The sequence below is a fragment of the Oryza glaberrima genome, chromosome 2, assembly GCF_000147395.1.
Source record: "Oryza glaberrima chromosome 2, OglaRS2, whole genome shotgun sequence".
In the NCBI taxonomy this organism is placed as follows: Eukaryota; Viridiplantae; Streptophyta; class Magnoliopsida; order Poales; family Poaceae; genus Oryza; species Oryza glaberrima.
Window position 1 is genome coordinate 21859444 of NC_068327.1, and position 19583 is coordinate 21879026.

At 45.9% G+C, this 19583-nt stretch overlaps 4 protein-coding genes and 1 pseudogene across 4 annotated transcripts; 4 read left to right on the forward strand and 1 right to left on the reverse strand.

The window, feature by feature from the left end:
- The first annotated feature begins 911 nt into the window (after window positions 1-911).
- Window positions 912-2647, forward strand: LOC127761348 (7-deoxyloganetin glucosyltransferase-like). The gene is made up of 2 exons (XM_052285627.1): window positions 912-1517; window positions 1603-2647. Exons 1-2 carry the CDS (start codon window positions 1001-1003, stop codon window positions 2565-2567), a joined length of 1482 nt encoding a protein of 493 aa, XP_052141587.1. The 5' UTR covers window positions 912-1000; the 3' UTR covers window positions 2568-2647.
- Window positions 2648-4678: 2031 nt separating this feature from the next.
- LOC127763640 (casparian strip membrane protein 5) lies at window positions 4679-5630 on the forward strand. Its single transcript, XM_052288404.1, has 3 exons — window positions 4679-5006; window positions 5100-5223; window positions 5308-5630. Exons 1-3 carry the CDS (start codon window positions 4744-4746, stop codon window positions 5524-5526), a joined length of 606 nt encoding a protein of 201 aa, XP_052144364.1. The 5' UTR covers window positions 4679-4743; the 3' UTR covers window positions 5527-5630.
- Window positions 5631-5655: 25 nt separating this feature from the next.
- Window positions 5656-6724, reverse strand: LOC127763639 (photosynthetic NDH subunit of lumenal location 2, chloroplastic). The gene is made up of 2 exons (XM_052288402.1): window positions 6023-6724; window positions 5656-5876 (listed from the first exon to the last, which is right to left on the reverse strand). The coding sequence occupies exons 1-2, from the start codon at window positions 6599-6601 to the stop codon at window positions 5778-5780; spliced, it is 678 nt and encodes a 225-aa protein (XP_052144362.1). The 5' UTR covers window positions 6602-6724; the 3' UTR covers window positions 5656-5777.
- A 1577-nt stretch (window positions 6725-8301) lies between these two features.
- Window positions 8302-9009, forward strand: LOC127761675 (enoyl-[acyl-carrier-protein] reductase, mitochondrial-like; annotated as a pseudogene).
- A 7309-nt stretch (window positions 9010-16318) lies between these two features.
- LOC127761220 (2-hydroxy-palmitic acid dioxygenase MPO1-like) lies at window positions 16319-18834 on the forward strand. The gene is made up of 4 exons (XM_052285477.1): window positions 16319-16738; window positions 18170-18232; window positions 18305-18376; window positions 18471-18834. Exons 1-4 carry the CDS (start codon window positions 16412-16414, stop codon window positions 18585-18587), a joined length of 579 nt encoding a protein of 192 aa, XP_052141437.1. The 5' UTR covers window positions 16319-16411; the 3' UTR covers window positions 18588-18834.
- The last annotated feature ends 749 nt before the right edge of the window (window positions 18835-19583 follow it).

The window sequence follows — 19583 nt, forward strand, 5'->3', positions numbered from 1 at the left end:
CTCCTTCTCTTCTGTTTTCTCTCTTCTCTCTTTCTCTTCTTCAATGAGAGAGGCTCGGCATCGGGGCAGACGACCGCGAAGGTGGAGAAGAGGGAGAGGGCCTCCCGGGGGCAGCCGTGGCGGGAGAGCGCGGAGAGGATGGCAGTGTAGGACGAGTAGGCGAGGGAGGGAGAGAGGGTCGACTAGGAGAGCGCGCCGCTCGCCGGCGGCGGGGCCCGAGGCCGAGCACCCGGCGCGTTCGAGCATCTCTGCCGCCGAGCTTGCCGTCGCGCCGGACACCACCTCTCTTCCTCTCCCACCGCCACCGTCGCTTCGGCCACCTCTCTCTCCCTCTCCCCCCGCCGCTGTCCCCATTCCGCCGCCAGCCACCTCTCTCCCCCTTTGTCGCCGCACCTGCTCGAGAGAACCCGGAGAGAAGAGAAGAGAAAAGAAAAAAAAATAGAGAAAAGTGGGACCCACACCATTTTCTCACTTACATGTGGGCCCCACATATTAATTTTAATTATTTTTGCTGACTAGTATGCCATGTCAGCGAAACCAGGCCTCTATACTGCCTTGGGAGTTGGGACCTTTTATGTATGTTTTGTGGTTAAGTGACTAAAAAATCTCGGTGTAAAGTTGAGGAACCGCCGGTGAACTTATTTCTTTTTTTAATAAAATAGTTTAAGAGTATAAGAAGTGTGTGCTCCTGTTAAATGGAAGTTTAGTGTAATCCAATCCCACTTAAGACAGCAGCCTCAGTCCCAAGTCCCAACTCGTGAATGCTGGCCTGATCATCAATTAAAAAAAAAATTGTCGCTTGCGCGCGATGAGGTGGAGTTATGCTGACTTTTGCTGGCCTTCAGGCTCCATTTTTCTTCATTCAACATTGAGGTGAATAAACAACCCAAAATCTTGGAACCAGTCAACGATCAGCCCGAATTTCGCCGTTGTTGCTTGCCTACCTCTTCACTCCATCATTCGCAAATTTTTTGCAGAACACAGCAAGGAGTAGCAGAGAATGAGCGAGATGCAGCCGCACGCCGTGTGCTTGCCGTTCCCGGCGCAGGGGCACATCACGCCGATGATGAAGCTGGCCAAGGTGCTCCACTCCAGGGGCTTCCACGTCACCTTCGTCAGCACCGAGTACAACCACCGCCGCCTCGTCCGCTCCCGCGGCGCCGCCGCCGCGGCCGGAATCCCGGGGTTCCGCTTCGCCACCATCCCGGACGGCCTGCCGCCGTCCGACGCCGACGCCACGCAGGACCCGCCGTCGCTCAGCTACTCCACCATGACCACCTGCCTCCCCCACTTCAGGAAGCTGCTCGCCGACCTCAACAACCGCTTGGCGCCTGACGACGACGACGCCGCGCCGCCGGTCACCTGCGTCGTGGCCGACCACCTCATGGGCTTCAGCCTCGACGCCGCGGCGGAGCTCGGCGTGCCGTGCGCGCTCTTCTGGACGGCCAGCGCTTGCGGCTACATGGGCTACCGCAACTTCCGCCTGCTCATCGACATGGGCATCATTCCCCTCAAAGGTCTGATCATTTCTTGAATTTTTCAATATACGAATCGTGTCGTCGATTCGTCTTCATCAGATTGCTCTGCTTGGCGATCGAGCAGGGGAAGAGCAGCTGACGAACGGGTTCATGGACATGGCGGTGGACTGGGCGCCGGGGATGAGCAAGCACATGCGGCTCAAGGACTTCCCCACCTTCCTCCGCACCACGGACCGCGACGACATCCTGATGACGTTCCAGCTGCGGCAGGTGGAGCGCGCGGAGGAGGCGGACGCCGTGGTCCTCAACACGTTCGACGAGCTGGAGCGGCCGGCGCTGGACGTCATGCGCGCCATCACCCCGGCCATCTACACCGTCGGCCCGCTCGCGTTCCTCACGGAGCAGATCCCGCCGGGCGGGCCCCTCGACGACATCAGCCCCAGCCTCTGGAGGGAAGACGACGCCTGCCTCCGGTGGCTCGACGGGAGGAATCCCCGGTCGGTGGTGTACGTGAACTACGGGAGCGTGACGGTGATGAGCGGCCACGAGCTGGAGGAGTTCGCGTGGGGGCTCGCCGGCAGCGGCCACGACTTCCTCTGGATCGTCAGGCCGGACGTCGTGACGAGGACCGCCGCCGCCACCGCCGCGGAGGCGGCGCTGCCGCGGGAGTTCACGGAGGCGACGAAGGGGAGGGGGCTCGTGGCGAGCTGGTGCGACCAGGAGGCGGTGCTGCGGCACCCGGCGGTGGGGTTGTTCCTGACGCACAGCGGGTGGAACTCGACGGTGGAGGCGCTGTCCGGCGGCGTGCCGATGCTGTGCTGGCCGTTCTTCGCCGAGCAGCAGACCAACTGCCGGTACAAGTGCGTGGAGTGGGGCGTGGCGATGGAGGTGGGGGACAGCGTGCGGCGGGAGGCGGTGGCGGGGAGGATCAGGGAGGCCATGGGAGGAGGGGAGAAGGGGAAGGAGATGAGGAGGAGGGCGGCGGAGTGGAAGGAGGCCGCCGCTCGAGCGAGGGGACGGTCGCTCGCCAACCTTGAGAGGCTCATCGGCGATGTACTGCTCTCTGGTAAAAAGGACAGGGTAATTTGATCATCAAATTCAGTAGAGCGTGTACTTGATTGGTGCAAGTAAAAGTATTATGCGGATGCTAGTGTGCAACTGCAGCATCAGATCCATGTACCACAAATGCGTTGGTGATCCATGGCAACTGTGCAAATGTGACTTCTCGCCTATTACGAATACCTTGGTTGGGATGAGTCTCCTCTTTAAGTAAAGTTAGAGGGACATTGTCCCTACCATGTGGGACCCACAAAGGCTGGATCCATATGTCAGTGACCCATGTCTCTCTAACTTTACGTCAGAGGAGCGCAATCCCTTGGTTTGGGTAAATGTGTAGACCTGGTAGATGAGCTGTGGCAGCACCCGAGTTGCAATAGCCTTTTACTTGCGTTATTTCTACACACGCAGCGGCCGTCGTGGCGTCATCCTTCTATTTTGCAATAAGTTTATTTTACCTCTCTCATCTTTTGCCTTGGTTGAATCACATTTCTCAACCGCGAAACCGGGTATAACACTTCCTCCAACTAAAAAAAAAGGTTCAAATCAACTAATTCGGCTATTTGAATAGTGGTTTCTGCTCACGTGGCATGTTGGCTAGTTCAAAGTGTGCTGATGTGATAGCTTATCAAAGAAATTGAAAATACAAATGGGTCCCACATGTAAGTGGCAGGTAAATCTCCTTCTCAATCTTGATATGCCTCGATGCGTCGCTGCCGTCGGAGGAGAGGGAGTGGTCGTGGTCCGTCGCGGCGGTAGAGGACAAGATGGGGAGTGCTCCCATGGCGGCGAGGGTACCTTGAACTCAAGGCATGATGGCCACCTAGAGCATGCGGTCGACAGCGGCGGAGGCTGATGGCAGCAACACGGTTGGAGGTGTGGCCGTAGCAGCGAGACAAGCGTGGAGGGGACGGAAGTCAGCGGCAGCAGCACGCTGCCCTTGTTACCCCATCTACATCTATCTTCTGTGTCTTCATCTCCACAAGATTAATCACCGAGTTCCTCGAGGCCTCCCTCCGTATTCCCGACCTCACCCTGCTCAAGAACAGCAGGCAATCGTTCTGTTACCCTACGTCGCCGCCGACCCTGGATGTCCTCATGCAAGCCATCCTATTGATAGAGGCGGACGTCGCACTGATGGATGTCAGTGCTGCTATGTGGTCGGTGCAGTCGAGGCTGACGAGGTACCCGCGGCCGTGGAGCTCAGCAGAGGCGGTGTTCCAGGTGCCCGAGGAGATGAAGTGGATGCTTGGTAGGTGGTTTTGGAGGGATTGGGTGGCTATGGAGGAGACCGGCTGATCGCAAGTGGAGGAGTCGCCAGCCGTGGCACGCGTTGGGAGGAGCTCTCCAGCTGCGGGCTCCCGCTAGCCACTGCCGCCACCTGGCGAGAGAGAGAACTTAACATAAAAGAGAGAGAGGGGAGAGAGTGGTGAGGAAAAAGAAAAAATGAGATCAAGATGATAGATATGTAGGGCTATTATTTTTTTTTCTCACTGACATATGGGTCTCATGAGCGTCACATAGTATGAAAACGCTATCCAAACTACCGAGAGACTCGATTTGCTCTAGTTTTTGAAGATGGAGGAGCCATTATATCCGATTATGAGGTTGCGCGAGGCGATTTAATCAGAGACAAGACTTGACAGAGTTTATATATATGTCATCTTATTTAATAAGATTGAAACTCTTATTAAGAAAATGCACTGGGAACGGATTAAAGTTTATACTGATTAAAACCAACCCACTTTATTCCGTAATAATTTTTAATTTTTTGTTACCAGAGTAATCAGCTTCAAATCTGGGGATGGTTGTCAATTAAAAAGGCGGGCGGCGATTGCACACCGATAGCGGCTTGCCCATTTACTGAAGCATAAATTTGGTTCCGTGTGGCATTCTTCAGCAGTTGCCCACTCTCCATTCTGCTGATCTCAACATGCAACCTACTTCACTATCAGTTCATCAAAGTAAAGCAATTGCATCATTTAACAACTGAGCGTCGCAAGAACTCAATATATATATATTCAGTAACTTTATGCTACTTGGAGAAGTAAACCAGCAAAAGCAGGGTCAGATGTGATCTTTTAACAATCGGGCCGCGGCTTGAAAAATCAACACGCCTAACCATGCCATTACGTCAGGGAGTTTCTATGGGAGATGCGAAAATAAGATTATTGGCAATCGAAAGGCTCAAGGTCGCCGGTTCACCACGATGGAAGCAGGTGAAGAGATCGAGGACGGTGAACCACCCACACCCACCTACAAGGCTCATCATCCTCCTCCCCACCTCCCGCCGCCGATGAGGTCGTCCGGCGTCAGCCTGGTCCTGTCGGTCGCCGACCTCGTCCTCCGGTTCGTCGCCATCGGCGGCACGGCCGGCAGCGCCATCGCCATGGCCACCACGAGCGAGACGCTCCCCTTCGCCGCGCCGTTCGTCCGGTTCAGGGCGGAGTACAGCGACCTCCCAACGTTAATGTAAGCGTGTAGTACGATCTAGCAGCTAGCTGCAGCCGTCGCGATGTGCAGATGACAACGGAAGACGTGTTATCGATATGTATATGTGTGCAGGTTCTTCGTGGTGGCGAGCTCGGTGGTGTGCGCGTACCTCGTGCTGTCGCTGCCGGCGTCCGTCGTGCACGTCGTCAGGCCCGGGGCGAGGAGCAGCCGCGCCATCCTGGCATTTCTCGACACGGTAGCTTCTGACGGCTGCAGCTTCTACTACTGGCTCGCTCAACCCTTACGTGCGTGTTTGTACTGAGAAACGAATGACATGCAGGTGATGCTTGCGCTGCTGACGGCCAGCGCGTCGGCGGCGGCGGCGATCGTGTACCTGGCGCACAGGGGCAGCGCGCGGGCCAACTGGCTCGGGATCTGCCAGCAGTTCACCTCCTTCTGCCAGCGCATCACGGCGTCGCTCGTCGGCTCGTTCGCCGCCGCCGTCGTGCTCGTCGCCCTCGTCTTCCTCTCCGCGCTCTCGCTGGCGAGGCGCGCCTGATCGATACGTGTGTCACTGTATCATCCTTATCTACTTCCGAATTTGTGAGATGTGTTACACAATACCATTTGTTTTCTTAAATTCACAAATGTTTGTTGACGCAACATAGCAACACACATTATGCGTATATGTGTATGATACTCACGTTTTCTCCGATTAATTAACGAACTTAAAATTTGATTACAAATTCAAGACGACAGTAGTACATTATTAAGTTCCTATATATAGACCTATATAGGATATATTTACAATCAAGCTAGGAACTCTGTCACGTCATCCAGAGACTTGAGAGTCTTCTCGTAGTAGAGGTACGACTCGTACACCTTGGGCGTCCGCACGAACCGATCGAACTGCACAGCACATTAGAATTAGCACTTGTTTTTGCAGTAGCTAAACGAGTTAATCACCGTAATTAACGAGTAAAAAAATTAATCGTCAATAATCCGTATTAAGTTAGCTTAATTTCATTTGGGAATGTATAGTAGACGAGACTGACCTCGGTCATGTTATCGACGAGCTCGTTGGCGACGCGGACGTAGTCGGGGCGGCGGGCCTCGGGGACGCCGGCCATGGCGGTGGTGAGGTCGAGGTCGAGGTACTTGGACTTGAGGCGCACGTAGAACAGCACGTACTTCCACGACATGGTCTCCAGCATGGGCCGCAGCGTGCGCATCCCCTCCGCCGTCTGCCGGATGCGCGCCGCGGCCTCCTCGGCGGTCAGCCCGGGCTCGAAGAACCGCTCCCTGACGTACGACCTCGTGCCCCACCTCGGCACCGTCCCGGGCCCCGGCGGCGGGGGCGGCACCGCGGCCGCCTCCGCCGCCATGGCCGGGGGAGGCGCCGCGGGGCGCCGCGCCGACAGCGCCGCCGTCGCGGCCAGCGCCGTCGACGCGGCGACCGCGAGCCGGCGCGTCGCGGACTGCGGCGCTCCGCGCTGGTGCCTCTCCCCCGCCGCCGCCGCCGCGTCCGCCTGCGACGCCGTCCCGCGGCGGCGCGCCGAGGTGGGGGACGAGGCCGACGAGGAGGAGCTAGTGGCGGTGGAGCACAGGATGAGGTGCTTGGCGAGGGTGGCCATGGCGAGCGAAGTGGAGGGGAGTGAGTGTGCAAGTGAGACTGAAAGTGAGGAGTAGAGATAGTTTTCTTGAGGTTGGAGAGAAGGGTGTGGGTCGTATGGTAGGGAGATATTATCCACTTTGTTTTCATTTGGGCCTCTGAGACAGTACATGTATGCTTGCACTTTTTTTTTTTTTTTGGGTATTGTGAGGTTCAAAAGATATGGTTGATAAAAAAGGGATAAGGAGAGTTTGTCTCACTAGCTGTGTTGCTGGAGGCTGAATTAAGGCACTGTTTAGATCCTCCAAAATGGTAAAAGTTTTGCCATTTTGAAGTATTTTTTGTTATTTTAGATCTAAACACTAGTAGTAAAAGTTGGTAATTTGTCATTTGCCATTTGCTAATTCATAGTAGCGAATTGTGCCAAAAAGTACTTTGGGACCACTCTCTCTCCACCAAAAAGTGCTAGAATGTCAAAAGTTTAGGATGCATCTAAACCAACTAGTACTTTTGTAATGCCAAAACTTTTGCCATTTACCATTCCAAATGGATTTAAACATGTCCTAAGTCTAAATAAACTTTAGCTAGCTTTCCCCTGCACTTTAATTTCTAACACATGTACATACTACCAAAGTATTTCATTTTATGGATCCTTTGGCCAGTCTTGAGAATTTGGACATCAGTATTATCAATTTCAGATGTCCAATTTGCTAATGGTGTAATGTCAAGAGAAAACTGCCCTACTGTAATGATTAAAACCAGACAGTTCCAATTCAGCTTGCACCAAGTAACAGAATTATTGTACAGTAGTACATCTTTATTTCTGTGACTAGGGGAGCTTTAGATTTTAAGAAACTATTGTAAAAAAATCAGCTAGAGAATATGAAAAGAAACTAAATTTTAGCGTAAAGTTTAATTTTTGGATTATGTTATTATAGTATCTTAGAAATTGAACGAAAAGTTAGATTGTTTAGAATAGCTGTTGATTCTGAGAGAAATTATAACCGCTAGAAGCTCCCTAAATATATCTTATATCTAACAGTAACCTACAACTGCGAGGCTTGACCCCAAAAAAATGTTGAAATGGTAAGGACAGTGAAAAACAATCACACGTGAAACGATGAAAGCCGTCTATTAAGCAAAGTACTTGGGGAATCAATTCATGTTCCGAAAAGTACACCGAACGTCCCTCAATTTGTCATCTAGTTACAAAATCGTCCCCCAAGTATAAAACCAGATATCCCTCAACTAATTAAAACCGGTTTCAATAGATCCTTTGGTAGTTTTAATCCCGGTTTTATCCTACGTGGCGGCAGAGTCAACGTGGGACCCACGTGAGCCCCACATGTCAGGATGCCACGTCAGCGCACACTCTCTCATTCCCCTCTTCTCTCCCTTCCTCTCTCATTTTTTCCCCTGTGCATCATGGATTGCGGTAGCTTCGTCGACGCAGCGGGGAGGAGGTCAGGGACGGCGGCCCGAGAGGAGCGGGGGTGGCGGCGGGCGAGCTCTTGCACTAGGAGGAGAAAGGCAGGAGAGGAGGGCATCGGCGGCCCACGGCCGGCGACGGGCGACACGGCAGCAGTGACGGCGATGACGACGTCATCCACAGCCAGCGACGGCGGCGCCGTCTCTACCTGCGCCGAGACGGGCAAAGGCAATGTCGTTGTCGTGGCATCAACGACGACAGCGAGGGCAAGACGCCTCTCCACCTCCACCTCTATGTCCCCGCCCACCATAGCCGTCCTCTACGACCACCACGGCCCGCCCCAACAAAGTCCTTAGGGTGGCTAGGCTGCCGCCGGCAGAGATCGGCGACCGCGATGTGTGCTTGCGGATGCTGGTCGCCCCCATCAACCCCTCTGACCTCAACCATGTCAAAGGCATCTACCCCGTTTGCCCTCCCCTCCCCGCCGCCGTTGCAGGCTACGAGGGGGTCGGCCAGGACCACGCCCTCGGCACCGCCTTCGATTCCCCGCTCCTCTCCCCCGGTGACTGGGTCATCCCTTCCCCGCCCTCCTTGGGCACCTAGCAGACCTACATTGTCAACCCAGCCACTGCCTGGCACAGGGTCCGCTCCGATGTGCCTCCCCCAATACACCACCACCATCACCGTCAATCCACTCACCGCGCTCAGGATGCTCCAAGACTTGATGCCGCCATGGCGCTCAATCTGCTCAGCTCGACATCGCCATGGCGCTCGCAGACATGGCCGGCGCCGTACCCGGACAACACAAGGCCTCGCCACCGCCGCACGCCACGTAGATGAGTAGTAGTAAATCCGTGCGACAATCTTGACTACCGCCGGCTGGCACATGCGCATCAAACGCCTTGGGCTTGATTTTGGTTTGTGCTATGTCGGCAGGAGGCGACGGCAAAGGGCGAGCAGGAGGACGAGGCGGAGATGGCGAGCACGAGGCTGAGCCTTGAGCTGGGGAAGGTCGGAATCCAGTCGTCGCCGCCATGCTCCAGCAGCTCAAGCGCCGACCACCCCACGATGCAGCCTGCCGCCGCGGCCACGGTGGCGCCGGGCTATGGCCCTAGGCCACGCCACATGCTCACCGAGGTGAAACCGACCGCCATTAAAATTCCACGGGCCACAGGCCGTCGCCGGCAGCCGACGCCTCCTCTCCCGCCAGCCTCCTCCCCACCCGTTGACCAGTCTGCACAGAGAGGTGAGAGAGAGAAGAGGAAGGGAGATAAGAGGGGAAATAGAGAGGGTTGACGTGGACACCCTGACATATGGGGCCCACGTGGGTCCCGCATTGACTCAGCCGCCACGTCGGATAAAACTGGGGTTAAAATCATCTAAGGACCTAAAGTGAACGGTTTTATAAGTTGAGGGATGTTAGATATCTGGTTTTGCGATTAGGAGACGATTTTGTAACACGATGACAAGTTGAGGGACCTTCGGTGTACTTTTTCCTTCATGTTCGGCCGATGGCCTAGTTTTTACTGCCGAGGGCCCAAAACTCCAAATGCTATTCACAAGTTTAAGCCCACTACGACACAAGTCATCTTGTCATGAGGGACGTGGTCTTTATGTGGGCTGGTTCAGAGGCCAGCCTACACCGCCTAATCAACCTGGCCACCAACTGGGTAAGCCCCAGGCCGTGCGAAGCGGCATAATACTCTCGGGCTCTCGGCCGACCAAAGCAGGAGCAACGGCGGAGGAGCTAAGGGATTATTTCACTTCTTTGATAAAATAAGGGGAAAAACATAGGAATTTTAGAGAATTTCAATCCTATAGAGATTTTAGAGAAAATTTAGCAAGGGCTCCAACTTCTTGGAAAATTTCCTTTGAATCTCTCTCTCATTTATTTCCTGCGTTTTTCCTACGCTCCAATCAAACGACCATTCATGTGTTTTTCGTGTGTTTTGCTATCCTATGTTTTACACTTACATTCCTATCAGAATCCTGTATTTTTCCTATTCCTACGTTTTTCTCAACCCTGCAATTCAAAAGGGCCCTAAACCTTATCAATTTTTAGCATTTTCAAATTTTTGGTAAGGGTAATAAACTAAACAAAATTTTATCACTGTAGCCTTACCAAACCCTACCAATATTTGGTAATTATAAAATCTTCCACTCACAAACATCAAACTAAACACCACATCCACATTTTAATCTTACCCAAAATTATTAGTGCTAATATTTAACTTTACCAATAAATGGTAAAGTTTATCTAGGTTTGTCTTTCGGCGGCCTAGCGAGTGGCCCGTGCGCCACAAAGAGCAAGTGTGAGGCAGCACGGCGGTAGTGTGGGAAGTAAGGGCATGTTTAGGGAAGTTTCTGACAGCAACCGCTTCTTCTAGAATCTTCAGTTGTCAGAAGCTCTTAAATAGTACATATTTTCATCCATATTCTGAAAAACTGTAATTATAGAATTCAGAAAATAAACTATAATACAGACGTTGGGTTTATCAGCTTCATCAAATTCTCACCGGTTAACTTCTCTCACCTACTGTTTTTCAGATAGTTAAACTCCCAAAGACCTTAAGCAGGAGGGGAGCGTAGGGCTGCAGATCTGAGTTAGTTGCCCCTCGGCCAGGCAAACAGGCACACCGACGGGTTATTTTATTGGTATTTATTTGCTTCTTGCTTTTAAGGCTTTTAGCCTTTCATGCTGCTTAGTTATTTGCTTCGTGGTTTGATACAAACTGAACGATTATTTTTGGAATAGAAACTGAATTATTTTTTGTTCGGATTACAAACTGAATGGATGTATTAGCAAATGTATATGCATATACAACGCATGATCATAACTCTTGGCATACAAAATATTACTACTAACATGTTCTCCAAAATAAAAAAAAATAACTCGACATACCGGTTTAAGGACCATTGCACAGATCCGCCATCCACATGTTTTAGACCATGTTTAGATGGGACTAAAACTTTAAAACTTTTAAGTCTCTATCACATCGAATGTTTGAACACTAATTATAAATATTAAATGTAAACTATTAATAAAACCCATCCATAATTTTGGACTAATTCGCGAAACGAATCTATTGAGTCTAATTAATCCATGATTAGCCTATGTGATGCTACAGTAAACATTCTCTAATTATAGATTAATTAGGCTTAAAAAATTTGTCTTGCGAATTAGCTTTCATTTATGTAATTAGTTTTATAAGTAGTCTATATTTAATACTCTAAATTAGTGTCTAAATATAGAGACTAAAGTTAAGTCCCTGGATCCAAACATCACCTTATTTGTATCTTTTTCTGTTTGTAGGGAGTAGGAGTACTACTAATGTATTGGAAGGACAACAACTTATCAATTGCCATACTCCCTCTATAAAAAAAAAGGTAAATCTACGACACATACTATTACAATAAATCTGGACAGATATATGTCTAGATTTGTTGTACACTTATATTAGAATGTGTCACATCCAGTACTATATTGGTTTTTTATGAGACAAAGAGATGATATAAACTGACAATAAGACTATTCTACGAATCTATTACTCTACTCCCTCCGTCCTTAAAAAAACAAACCTCATGCCCAACATTTGACCGTCCGTCTTATTTAAAAAAATTATGAAACAAATAAAAAAGACAAGTCACGCATAAAATATTAATCAAGTTTTATCATCTAACAATAATGAAAATACGAATTATAAAAAATTTTTATATAAGACGGACAGTCAAAGTTGGACACGGAAACCTAGGGTTTGCCTTTTTCTGGGGACGGAGGGAGTATGAATCTTTTACCTACTCCTAGTACTCCATGTGGTGTGTCCACAGCACCGTACGGTCCAACCTGTATGGTGTCGCTAAAATTTTATTCTGGTTAGGGATGCAAGCAGGACAGACAAGCGGGTTTTTGCCCGCTTATCTTATTTATAGTTCATTTTCTCTTCTAAATTTTGTACTAGCATGTGGAAAATGAACTAGCAAACGGGTTTTTATACGGATAGCGGGACTACCCACTTACATCCCTAATTCTGGATATGCCCTCTGTTTCGTTCCTTTCCATATTCCCTGATCTGAGACGTACTACTCCCTTCGTTCACTAATATAAGGGATATTTACTATTTTCTTGTACGTTTGACCACCCATTTTATTCGAAAAATTTGTGCAAATATAAAACACGAAAAGTTGTGCTTAAAGTATTTTGGATAATAAAGTAAGTCACAAAAAATAAATAATAGTTCTAAAATTTTTTAAATAAGACGAATGGTCAAATAGTACAAGTAAAATGTTAAAATCCCTTATATTAGGGGACGGAGGGAATACTAAGCTAAATCTATTTTTTTATTAAGATCATGTTTAGTTCGCAAGCGAAAAATTTTGACGTGTGACATCAGATATACAGACATATATTTGAAATATTAAGCGTGCACTAATAACAAAACAAATTACAGATTTTTCTTGGAAACTATGAGACGAATTTATTAAGCCTAATTAATCCATAATTAGCAAATGTTTACCGTAGCACTACTTTGTCAAATCATGGCACAATTATTCTTAAAAGATTCGTCTCGCATTTACATGCAATCTGTGTATATAATTAGTTTTTTATTTGTCTATATTTAATATTCCATGTATGTATCTAAATATTCGACGTGATATGGTGAAAATTTTTTGTTTGGGAACTAAAGTCCTTAGCTAATCGCCTAATCCCGCAGTTTTTTTTTCCTCTGAGACCATCATAAGTTTTGCATGCTGTGCTGTTTAGCTGCACGGAATCGTCGCGTAAGGACGAAAGAGAGAAAACAAGATGTTTCCTTAAAAAGAAAAAGAAAGTAAAAGAGAGATGTGACATTAGGCCATGTCTTTTCATATATGCTTTATATTATAAGTTGTTAGATTTTTTTTCTAGTTAAATTTTGTTAGGTTTGACTAAGTTTGTTAAAAAAATTTAGCAACATCTAGAATATTAAATTAGTTTAATTAAATATAAAATTGAATATATTTTTATAATATGTTTATTTTGTACTGTAGATAATGTCGATGTTTGATGTCGCGATTCCGGTATTTGCATAGTATGGGGATCGTTGGTACTAGGATATACACGAGTCTTAGGTAAAAGAGATGGGGACGAGGATTTTTATATAGGTTCGGGCCCCTGAATTGTCAGGTAATAACCTTGCATCATGTTGGCCGAAGCCGGTATTGCTCTTATTCACTATAATCACACCAGTACAATATTTGGGGTAGCCTATCTAACTGTTGTCGACATGGCGGTCTGAAGTTCTGACTCGTAGTCGACAACAGGGTAGTCTTCCTCTTTGAGTTTGTGCCCAGCGAGATCAGAGATAGCGCTAGATCCCTACGGCCGGCGTCTGTAGGTACCGGATAGGGTCGATCCAGGCATATCTCTGATGACGATATCCGGCGGCTTGTCTTGGCGTATGTTGGCTTGTATGTTGATCTTGTGTCTTGATCTATTATTCCGTGTCTTCTATGGTGGGTGTCTCCCCTCTCCTCCTAGGGGGCCTTGTATTTATACCCATAGGTGTCCCCTTGTTCAAGTAGAACTAGTGAAACCAATATGGATACAATTCGAGTAGTCCTTATCGTTTCCATGTAGAACTCTAGTCATCCTTCCTTATGCGGAACTCCTCCTATATCTGCAGGTTGTTTCCGTATAAGACATGGTATGTGGTGGGTCCTGTTGAGATTTAGTCAACTACTATTAGGTATGTTGTTTCTATAACCCTGACAGATAATATTATAGTTTTCTATAAATTTGATCAAACTGAAAGAAGTTTGACTAGAAAAAAATTTAAACGACTTATAATATGAAACGGATGGAGTATTATTGTTGCGGACTGCTCCACACCTACTATAAATATGTGTTTTCTTGAGAAAATTCATTCATCGATTCATTGTTCTAAGTTTATTTGTTAAATATTTTATTCATATCTGTAATTATGAAGTAACCGGTATAACAAACGGGTGAATACTCTAATTTTAAATTGGGCCTTAAGATGTTGATGCGCTACATCGCAATACTCTATTCATTTCAAAATATAGTGCATATTTTATTTTATTAGGGCGGTTTTGATAAATAGTTGCTTCCATAATATATCATTCATGTGATACGAAAGTATTTTTAAGATGAATCTAACAACATCAATTTTACTTTAAAAAGTTATACATACCTAATTGTAGGTTATCATAACAAAATAAAGGTGTCTTATATTTTGAAATGAAGGGAATAATACGTACATCATATTATCATATGTACTAGCGTCAAATACAACAAATTGGTCTATACACTACCATTTACTACAAATTAAAATATCACTAGTACTCAAATTTAGCACGGGTGACTAATGAATTCTTTAGAGTGCAGGATTCTCCGTAAAAATTAATTCAATTTTATCGATATTCCTTAAATCTTTCCATTTCAAAGGAAGCCTAAATGTACAGTGTACTACGGTACAATCGGTAATTGTTCAAAATCAGAACGCAACTACGCAAGGCATTGTGATCCTCTGTCGTGACTGGGTGTTAAGGTAGAAGATGGGCAACCCTCTTGTAGTTTTGTGCCTGAAAAACTGGCCAGACGAAACTAATTGCTTTTCTCGACTTATTCGGATCGGAGCATGCTTCTTTCAAAATCGTTTTATTTTTTTTGAAAAATAGGATAAACCTGACCTCTACGCATCCAATCGGATGTATGTACTGCCATTTCAAAATTGATATGCCGTCTAGGTTCTGGTCTAATAAGCAACGCTAGTCAAATGAGACGATTATATAGTTTCGGCAATTGTTGACTGACCATATATATGCTGTCTCTGTTTCTAGAAGATTTGTAGTACTTGCTTGATTTGATATTGCCAATAAAGTTATCTTTTCCTATCTCGAGAGATCTCAGTTTTATTCATAAATATCGTTGTTTGAGTCACTTCTATGACAACTTGGTTAGAGCATCGTTGACAAAATAAAAACTATAACACAATTGGCATATTCAAGTTTTATTTAGAATATTAAGATACCTGCTTAAGATAGGGCTTATGAACCGAAGCTAGTTTTATATTATAGAACTTAATTTTAGAATGAATTTAAGTACAGTTTAAAACCGGACTCCTTCCGATCATAACTATTTAACGTTCAAAATAAGATTTGATTAAAACTCTAAAATTATAGCCATCCATTTATTTATATTAGAACAAATATTTAAGCAAAATTTTAAAACCCGGACATAAATCTACCAATAAATTTATGATATTATTTTTTGTTCAATTCTACTTATACTACTTTAATATCGATATTAAGATACTGTTGATAGGTGAAATTTTAATAGTTTGGTCGAATCTTATCCTAACTAAGGGTGTGTTTAGTTCACGTCAAAATTGGAAGTTTGGTTGAAATTGGAACGATGTGACGGAAAAGTTGGAAATTTGTGTGTAGGAAAGTTTTGATGTGATGGAAAAGTTGGAAGTTTGAAGAAAAAATTTGGAACTAAACACGGCCTAAACATGAGATATCTACGAGCCGCGAGATAGTAAAAAGTAATCCCTTCGTCCCCTAATATAAGGAATTTTGGTATTGTGCTCGCACTGTTTGACCATTCGTCTTATTTAAAAAAATTTCGGAATTATTATTATTATTATTATTATTTGACTTACTATCCAAAGTGCTTTAAGCACAACTTTTCATTTTTTATATTTGCAAAAGTTTTTTAAATAAGATGAGTGGTCAAACAATGCAAGCAAAATCCCTTATATTAGGGGACTGAGGGAGTATAGCAGAGTACCATAAGAATCGTTTATTAAAATTATATTTTATTGTAATATATATCTACTATTATAAAAATTGAAAATGTTTTTGCCGGTAATTTGGTACGTTATCCGTGTATAAGTCGGTTTTTAAGTTCGTTCACCTTTGGAAATACAAATCCGTATTTGAGTCCGATTTTAAGTTAGTTCGCTTTTGAAAATATAGAAAGAGTCGTGGAAGAAACCTTTTGAAAAAACTCGCATGCTAATTTAAGATGATCAGATTTTTAATTGTAGCTTATGATTTTCTAGAAAAATATATATTCAAACGAATTCTTACAGTGAATTTCACCTTAACTAAACCGTATAACAATAATAAGATTAAAATAATCTTCACCATTTTTTCTAGTATAATATAATATAACAATAATATACCACTACAATGTATTAAAAAAAATCACCCTCGCTGTGGGGCCCACTTCTGGGGCTAGTACCCACCACGCCACCCGTGGGCCCCACAGCCCCACTCCGCCCAAAGGCATCGTCTGCACCGCAGTTGCAGCAGTTCGCACTTCCCAGTTCCCACCCCCGGCCAAATTGAAACTCTTGTCGTCCTCACCTGGAAGGAACCCCCCGAACACACGCAGCCATGGCGAAGCCTAGCGGCGGCGGCGGCGGCGGCGGCGGCCTCCTCGACCTGGAGCACCACTTCGCCTTCTACGGCGCGTACCACAGCAACGCCGTCAACGTCTTCATCCACACGCTCTTCGTCTGGCCCATCTTCCTCACCGCGCTCCTCCTCCTCCACCTCGCCGCCCCCTCCGCGCACGCCGCGGCCGCCGGCGCCGCCGTCTACGGGGCCTTCTACCTCCTCCTCGACCGCCGCGCCGGCGCCCTCGCCGCGCTCCTCTGCTTCCTCTGCTGGGCCGCCAGCGCCGCCCTCGCCGCCCGCCTCGGCTTCTCCGCCGGATGGAAGGTGCGGGAAACCCTTTCTCTTTTCCCCCCTCTTGCTCTTCACTCGGGGGCCGTCTTGTGATAGTTTTGATTTTGAGTAGCTAGCTAAGCTTTTCTTAGATTCTAAGGTCCTGAGGATCAGCGATGGAGATTAGCTTTTGCTTTGGGTTGAGATGTGCCCCTGTGACTTTCGTGATGGTCAGCTATGATTAGTATTTTCTCTCGTAAATTTATAATTAGCTTCTCTTTTGTCCGATTTTTAGGTTGTGATTTTTGCGGGGGAGGAGTAGCTTCTCTTTATGTGATTCATCTATTTCCTAATTTAATCCGTAGGCCAAAGATATTTCGCTTCATCCTTATGTGATCCATCTATTTACTAATTTGATCCTTAGGCCATAGAAATTTCGCTCGATTGGGCGATACCTCAGCTTATGGAGTATACAGTTTTAGTGGTGTGTGCAACAGTTTTAGTGGTGTGTGCAGTTCTGGTTCGATTTGGTGTGGTAATGCATGACTGGTGTATCGACAAATAGAAATCATCTTTTTGAAGCAGAAGAAAAACTGCAAGTCATGACTTAAATCATGTCAAATGAATCGTGAGGCCTTGTTCGGTATTGTGCAAGTCATGACTTAAACGAACAAGGCCTGAGTGGGTTAACCTTTAGTTGCTAACTTCAGAGTTGTTCAGTATTGTGCAGTTGTCTGATCTGCAAATAATCCATAGTCATTTGTTCTGTTTGTGAAAACCAATTCGTAAGATGGGGCTGTGAATATTCGTTGTGACAGGTGATGACTGATGAGTCATATGAAGTACTAGTCATGCGAATAACGTGAATGTAGTGTTTCTGAAAGGTGATGAACCACATGAAGTACTTGTCATGCAAATAATATGATGTAGCGTAATATAATGCCCATGTCGGAGGAGCTCCCCTCGTAACAGCATGCTTTACCCACTGCTAACTGATGCATCAATCCAAACATTGGGATCCATACTTCTTGTTTGTGTCATTTGCTGATTGTTAATGCCCTATCAGGTTCCTGCTCATGGTTATGATACACTGATTTCGCACATATAGTTACTGTTAACAGCAAGAAGGCATTTTATAATGTCTTATGCTGCATGATGTTTGTTCGCCTCAACTAATTCAGCTTGAGATAAGCTATTTGATGTTGTCATAACCAATTCCAATGTTCCTAGTCCACTGAAAATTGCAATTTCAGTAGCTAGACAGTCCAGGTCTTTGCAAGGGATATATTTGGTTCTGTGTCCTTAGCACAACAATTTTAGAATCTGATCCGAAGATGAAATTGGCTAATTTCTTTTTGCAAAATACCTGTGGCTGATAGACAAAAAGCTCATTGCCTCTTGTTTTCTCTGTTTATTTGAATTGAAGCTGTTGCAAGATTCTTTATATATTAAAAAAAATCCATAACTTGTGTTTTTTTTATACAGGTGGTATTGGTAGCTCAGCTGTTCTGTTGGACTATGCAGTTCATTGGCCATGGTGTTTTTGAGGCAAGTCTCTATAACACTAGTTCGGAGTTATGACTCAAACTTATGTATTAAATGTAACTGTTCTCATCGTAGAAGCGAGCGCCTGCCCTCCTTGACAATCTTGTCCAAGCTTTCTTGATGGCTCCATTCTTCGTGCTACTAGAGGTAAACTGCAGAGAAATATATGCAGTTTCTTGATTGCCTCCTTGCAAGGTGACATCGAGATCACCTCATGTATACCTTGTTTCTTTTGCTTCAGGCTCTTCACAAGTTTGTTGGGTACGAACCGTATCCTGGCTTTCACGCCAAAGTGCAGAAGCTGATTGACGAGGCCCGCAAGGAATGGGAGGACAAGAAAGCGAAGAAGATGACGTGAAGTGTGATTTGGAAGTTGGCAACCCCCATACTGCAGAGGCGTCTTAATCACGTGGCCATTTGATATTTTGATTAGACGGAACTGTGTTAACATGTCGCTGCCAACATATTGCCTTATTTATGTTGTAATATATAAAGAGTTTTATGCACTCTCTTGTCTGATGTGTATACGTTACTGGAGAATATAGAATTCTGATGATGATTGTGAACTGTATTAGAAAATAAATACAGGGAAGTCTTTTTACGGTGGTCTCTTCTGTACTGGTACTCTACTATAAGCTGGAAAAATATATATGTAGTGCAAATAAACATGTAAAGTACCGTGGGGATTAAAAAATAGATGTAGGAGATTTTTTCATGTCGGGCATTCATTTTTCATTTTTATAGTTTTCAAGTTTCCATTACACGTGGATTGTACATATATTTTCTCATCTAAGCCATTGATGTATTTGTACTATCGATAAAAGATAATCATACTCGCTTAATTTTGTTGGTGGCTTTTATTATTAATTTAGGACCTGTTTGATATGCCTCCAAACTCCTAAATTTAACTCCAATAGCGGAATAGAGGCTAGAGTTGTGTGGCAGCTAAGACCCATTCCACATTCCTAGTTCATTTTGTGAGAACACTTCACCAAACTTCACTCTCATTCTAGATGGACTTGAAACTGTTGGCTGTGTTGGAGCTCTGCCAACCAGGTCCTGCTAATAATATAATCAGATGGCTTGCACGAACTAGAGGGAAGTGCATATCAGGCCCTTGAAAGGGGACGCCTAATGGGCGGATGAACGTTGCCCTCCCCTATACTCCAACGCTCCCTCCTCTCCCCCCTTCCTCCTCCCCTTTTTCTCTTCCTACTACACCATAAATATTTAAATTTAATATTTGACTTATAAACTTTGGGTCTATAAACTAATATTTGAATTCAAATTCAAATTTGAATCGGGTATGTAAACTTTTGACTTATAAACTTTGGGTTTATAAACTTTAGGTGTA

What these genes read in the sequence shown, in the direction of transcription:
- LOC127761348 (XM_052285627.1), top strand. Translation starts at nt 1,001, where the DNA reads ATGAGCGAGATGCAGCCGCACGCCGTGTGCTTGCCGTTCCCGGCGCAG. An exon ending in GGGCATCATTCCCCTCAAAG is followed by an intron (nt 1,518 to 1,602) that starts GTCTGATCATTT and finishes GCGATCGAGCAG; the next exon opens with GGGAAGAGCAGCTGACGAAC.
- LOC127763640 (XM_052288404.1), top strand. Translation starts at nt 4,744, where the DNA reads ATGGAAGCAGGTGAAGAGATCGAGGACGGTGAACCACCCACACCCACC. An exon ending in AGCGACCTCCCAACGTTAAT is followed by an intron (nt 5,007 to 5,099) that starts GTAAGCGTGTAG and finishes ATATGTGTGCAG; the next exon opens with GTTCTTCGTGGTGGCGAGCT. An exon ending in TCCTGGCATTTCTCGACACG is followed by an intron (nt 5,224 to 5,307) that starts GTAGCTTCTGAC and finishes AATGACATGCAG; the next exon opens with GTGATGCTTGCGCTGCTGAC.
- LOC127763639 (XM_052288402.1), bottom strand. Translation starts at nt 6,601, where the DNA reads ATGGCCACCCTCGCCAAGCACCTCATCCTGTGCTCCACCGCCACTAGC. An exon ending in TCGTCGATAACATGACCGAG is followed by an intron (nt 5,877 to 6,022) that starts GTCAGTCTCGTC and finishes TGTGCTGTGCAG; the next exon opens with TTCGATCGGTTCGTGCGGAC.
- LOC127761220 (XM_052285477.1), top strand. Translation starts at nt 16,412, where the DNA reads ATGGCGAAGCCTAGCGGCGGCGGCGGCGGCGGCGGCGGCCTCCTCGAC. An exon ending in GCTTCTCCGCCGGATGGAAG is followed by an intron (nt 16,739 to 18,169) that starts GTGCGGGAAACC and finishes TTTTTTATACAG; the next exon opens with GTGGTATTGGTAGCTCAGCT. An exon ending in TTGGCCATGGTGTTTTTGAG is followed by an intron (nt 18,233 to 18,304) that starts GCAAGTCTCTAT and finishes TTCTCATCGTAG; the next exon opens with AAGCGAGCGCCTGCCCTCCT.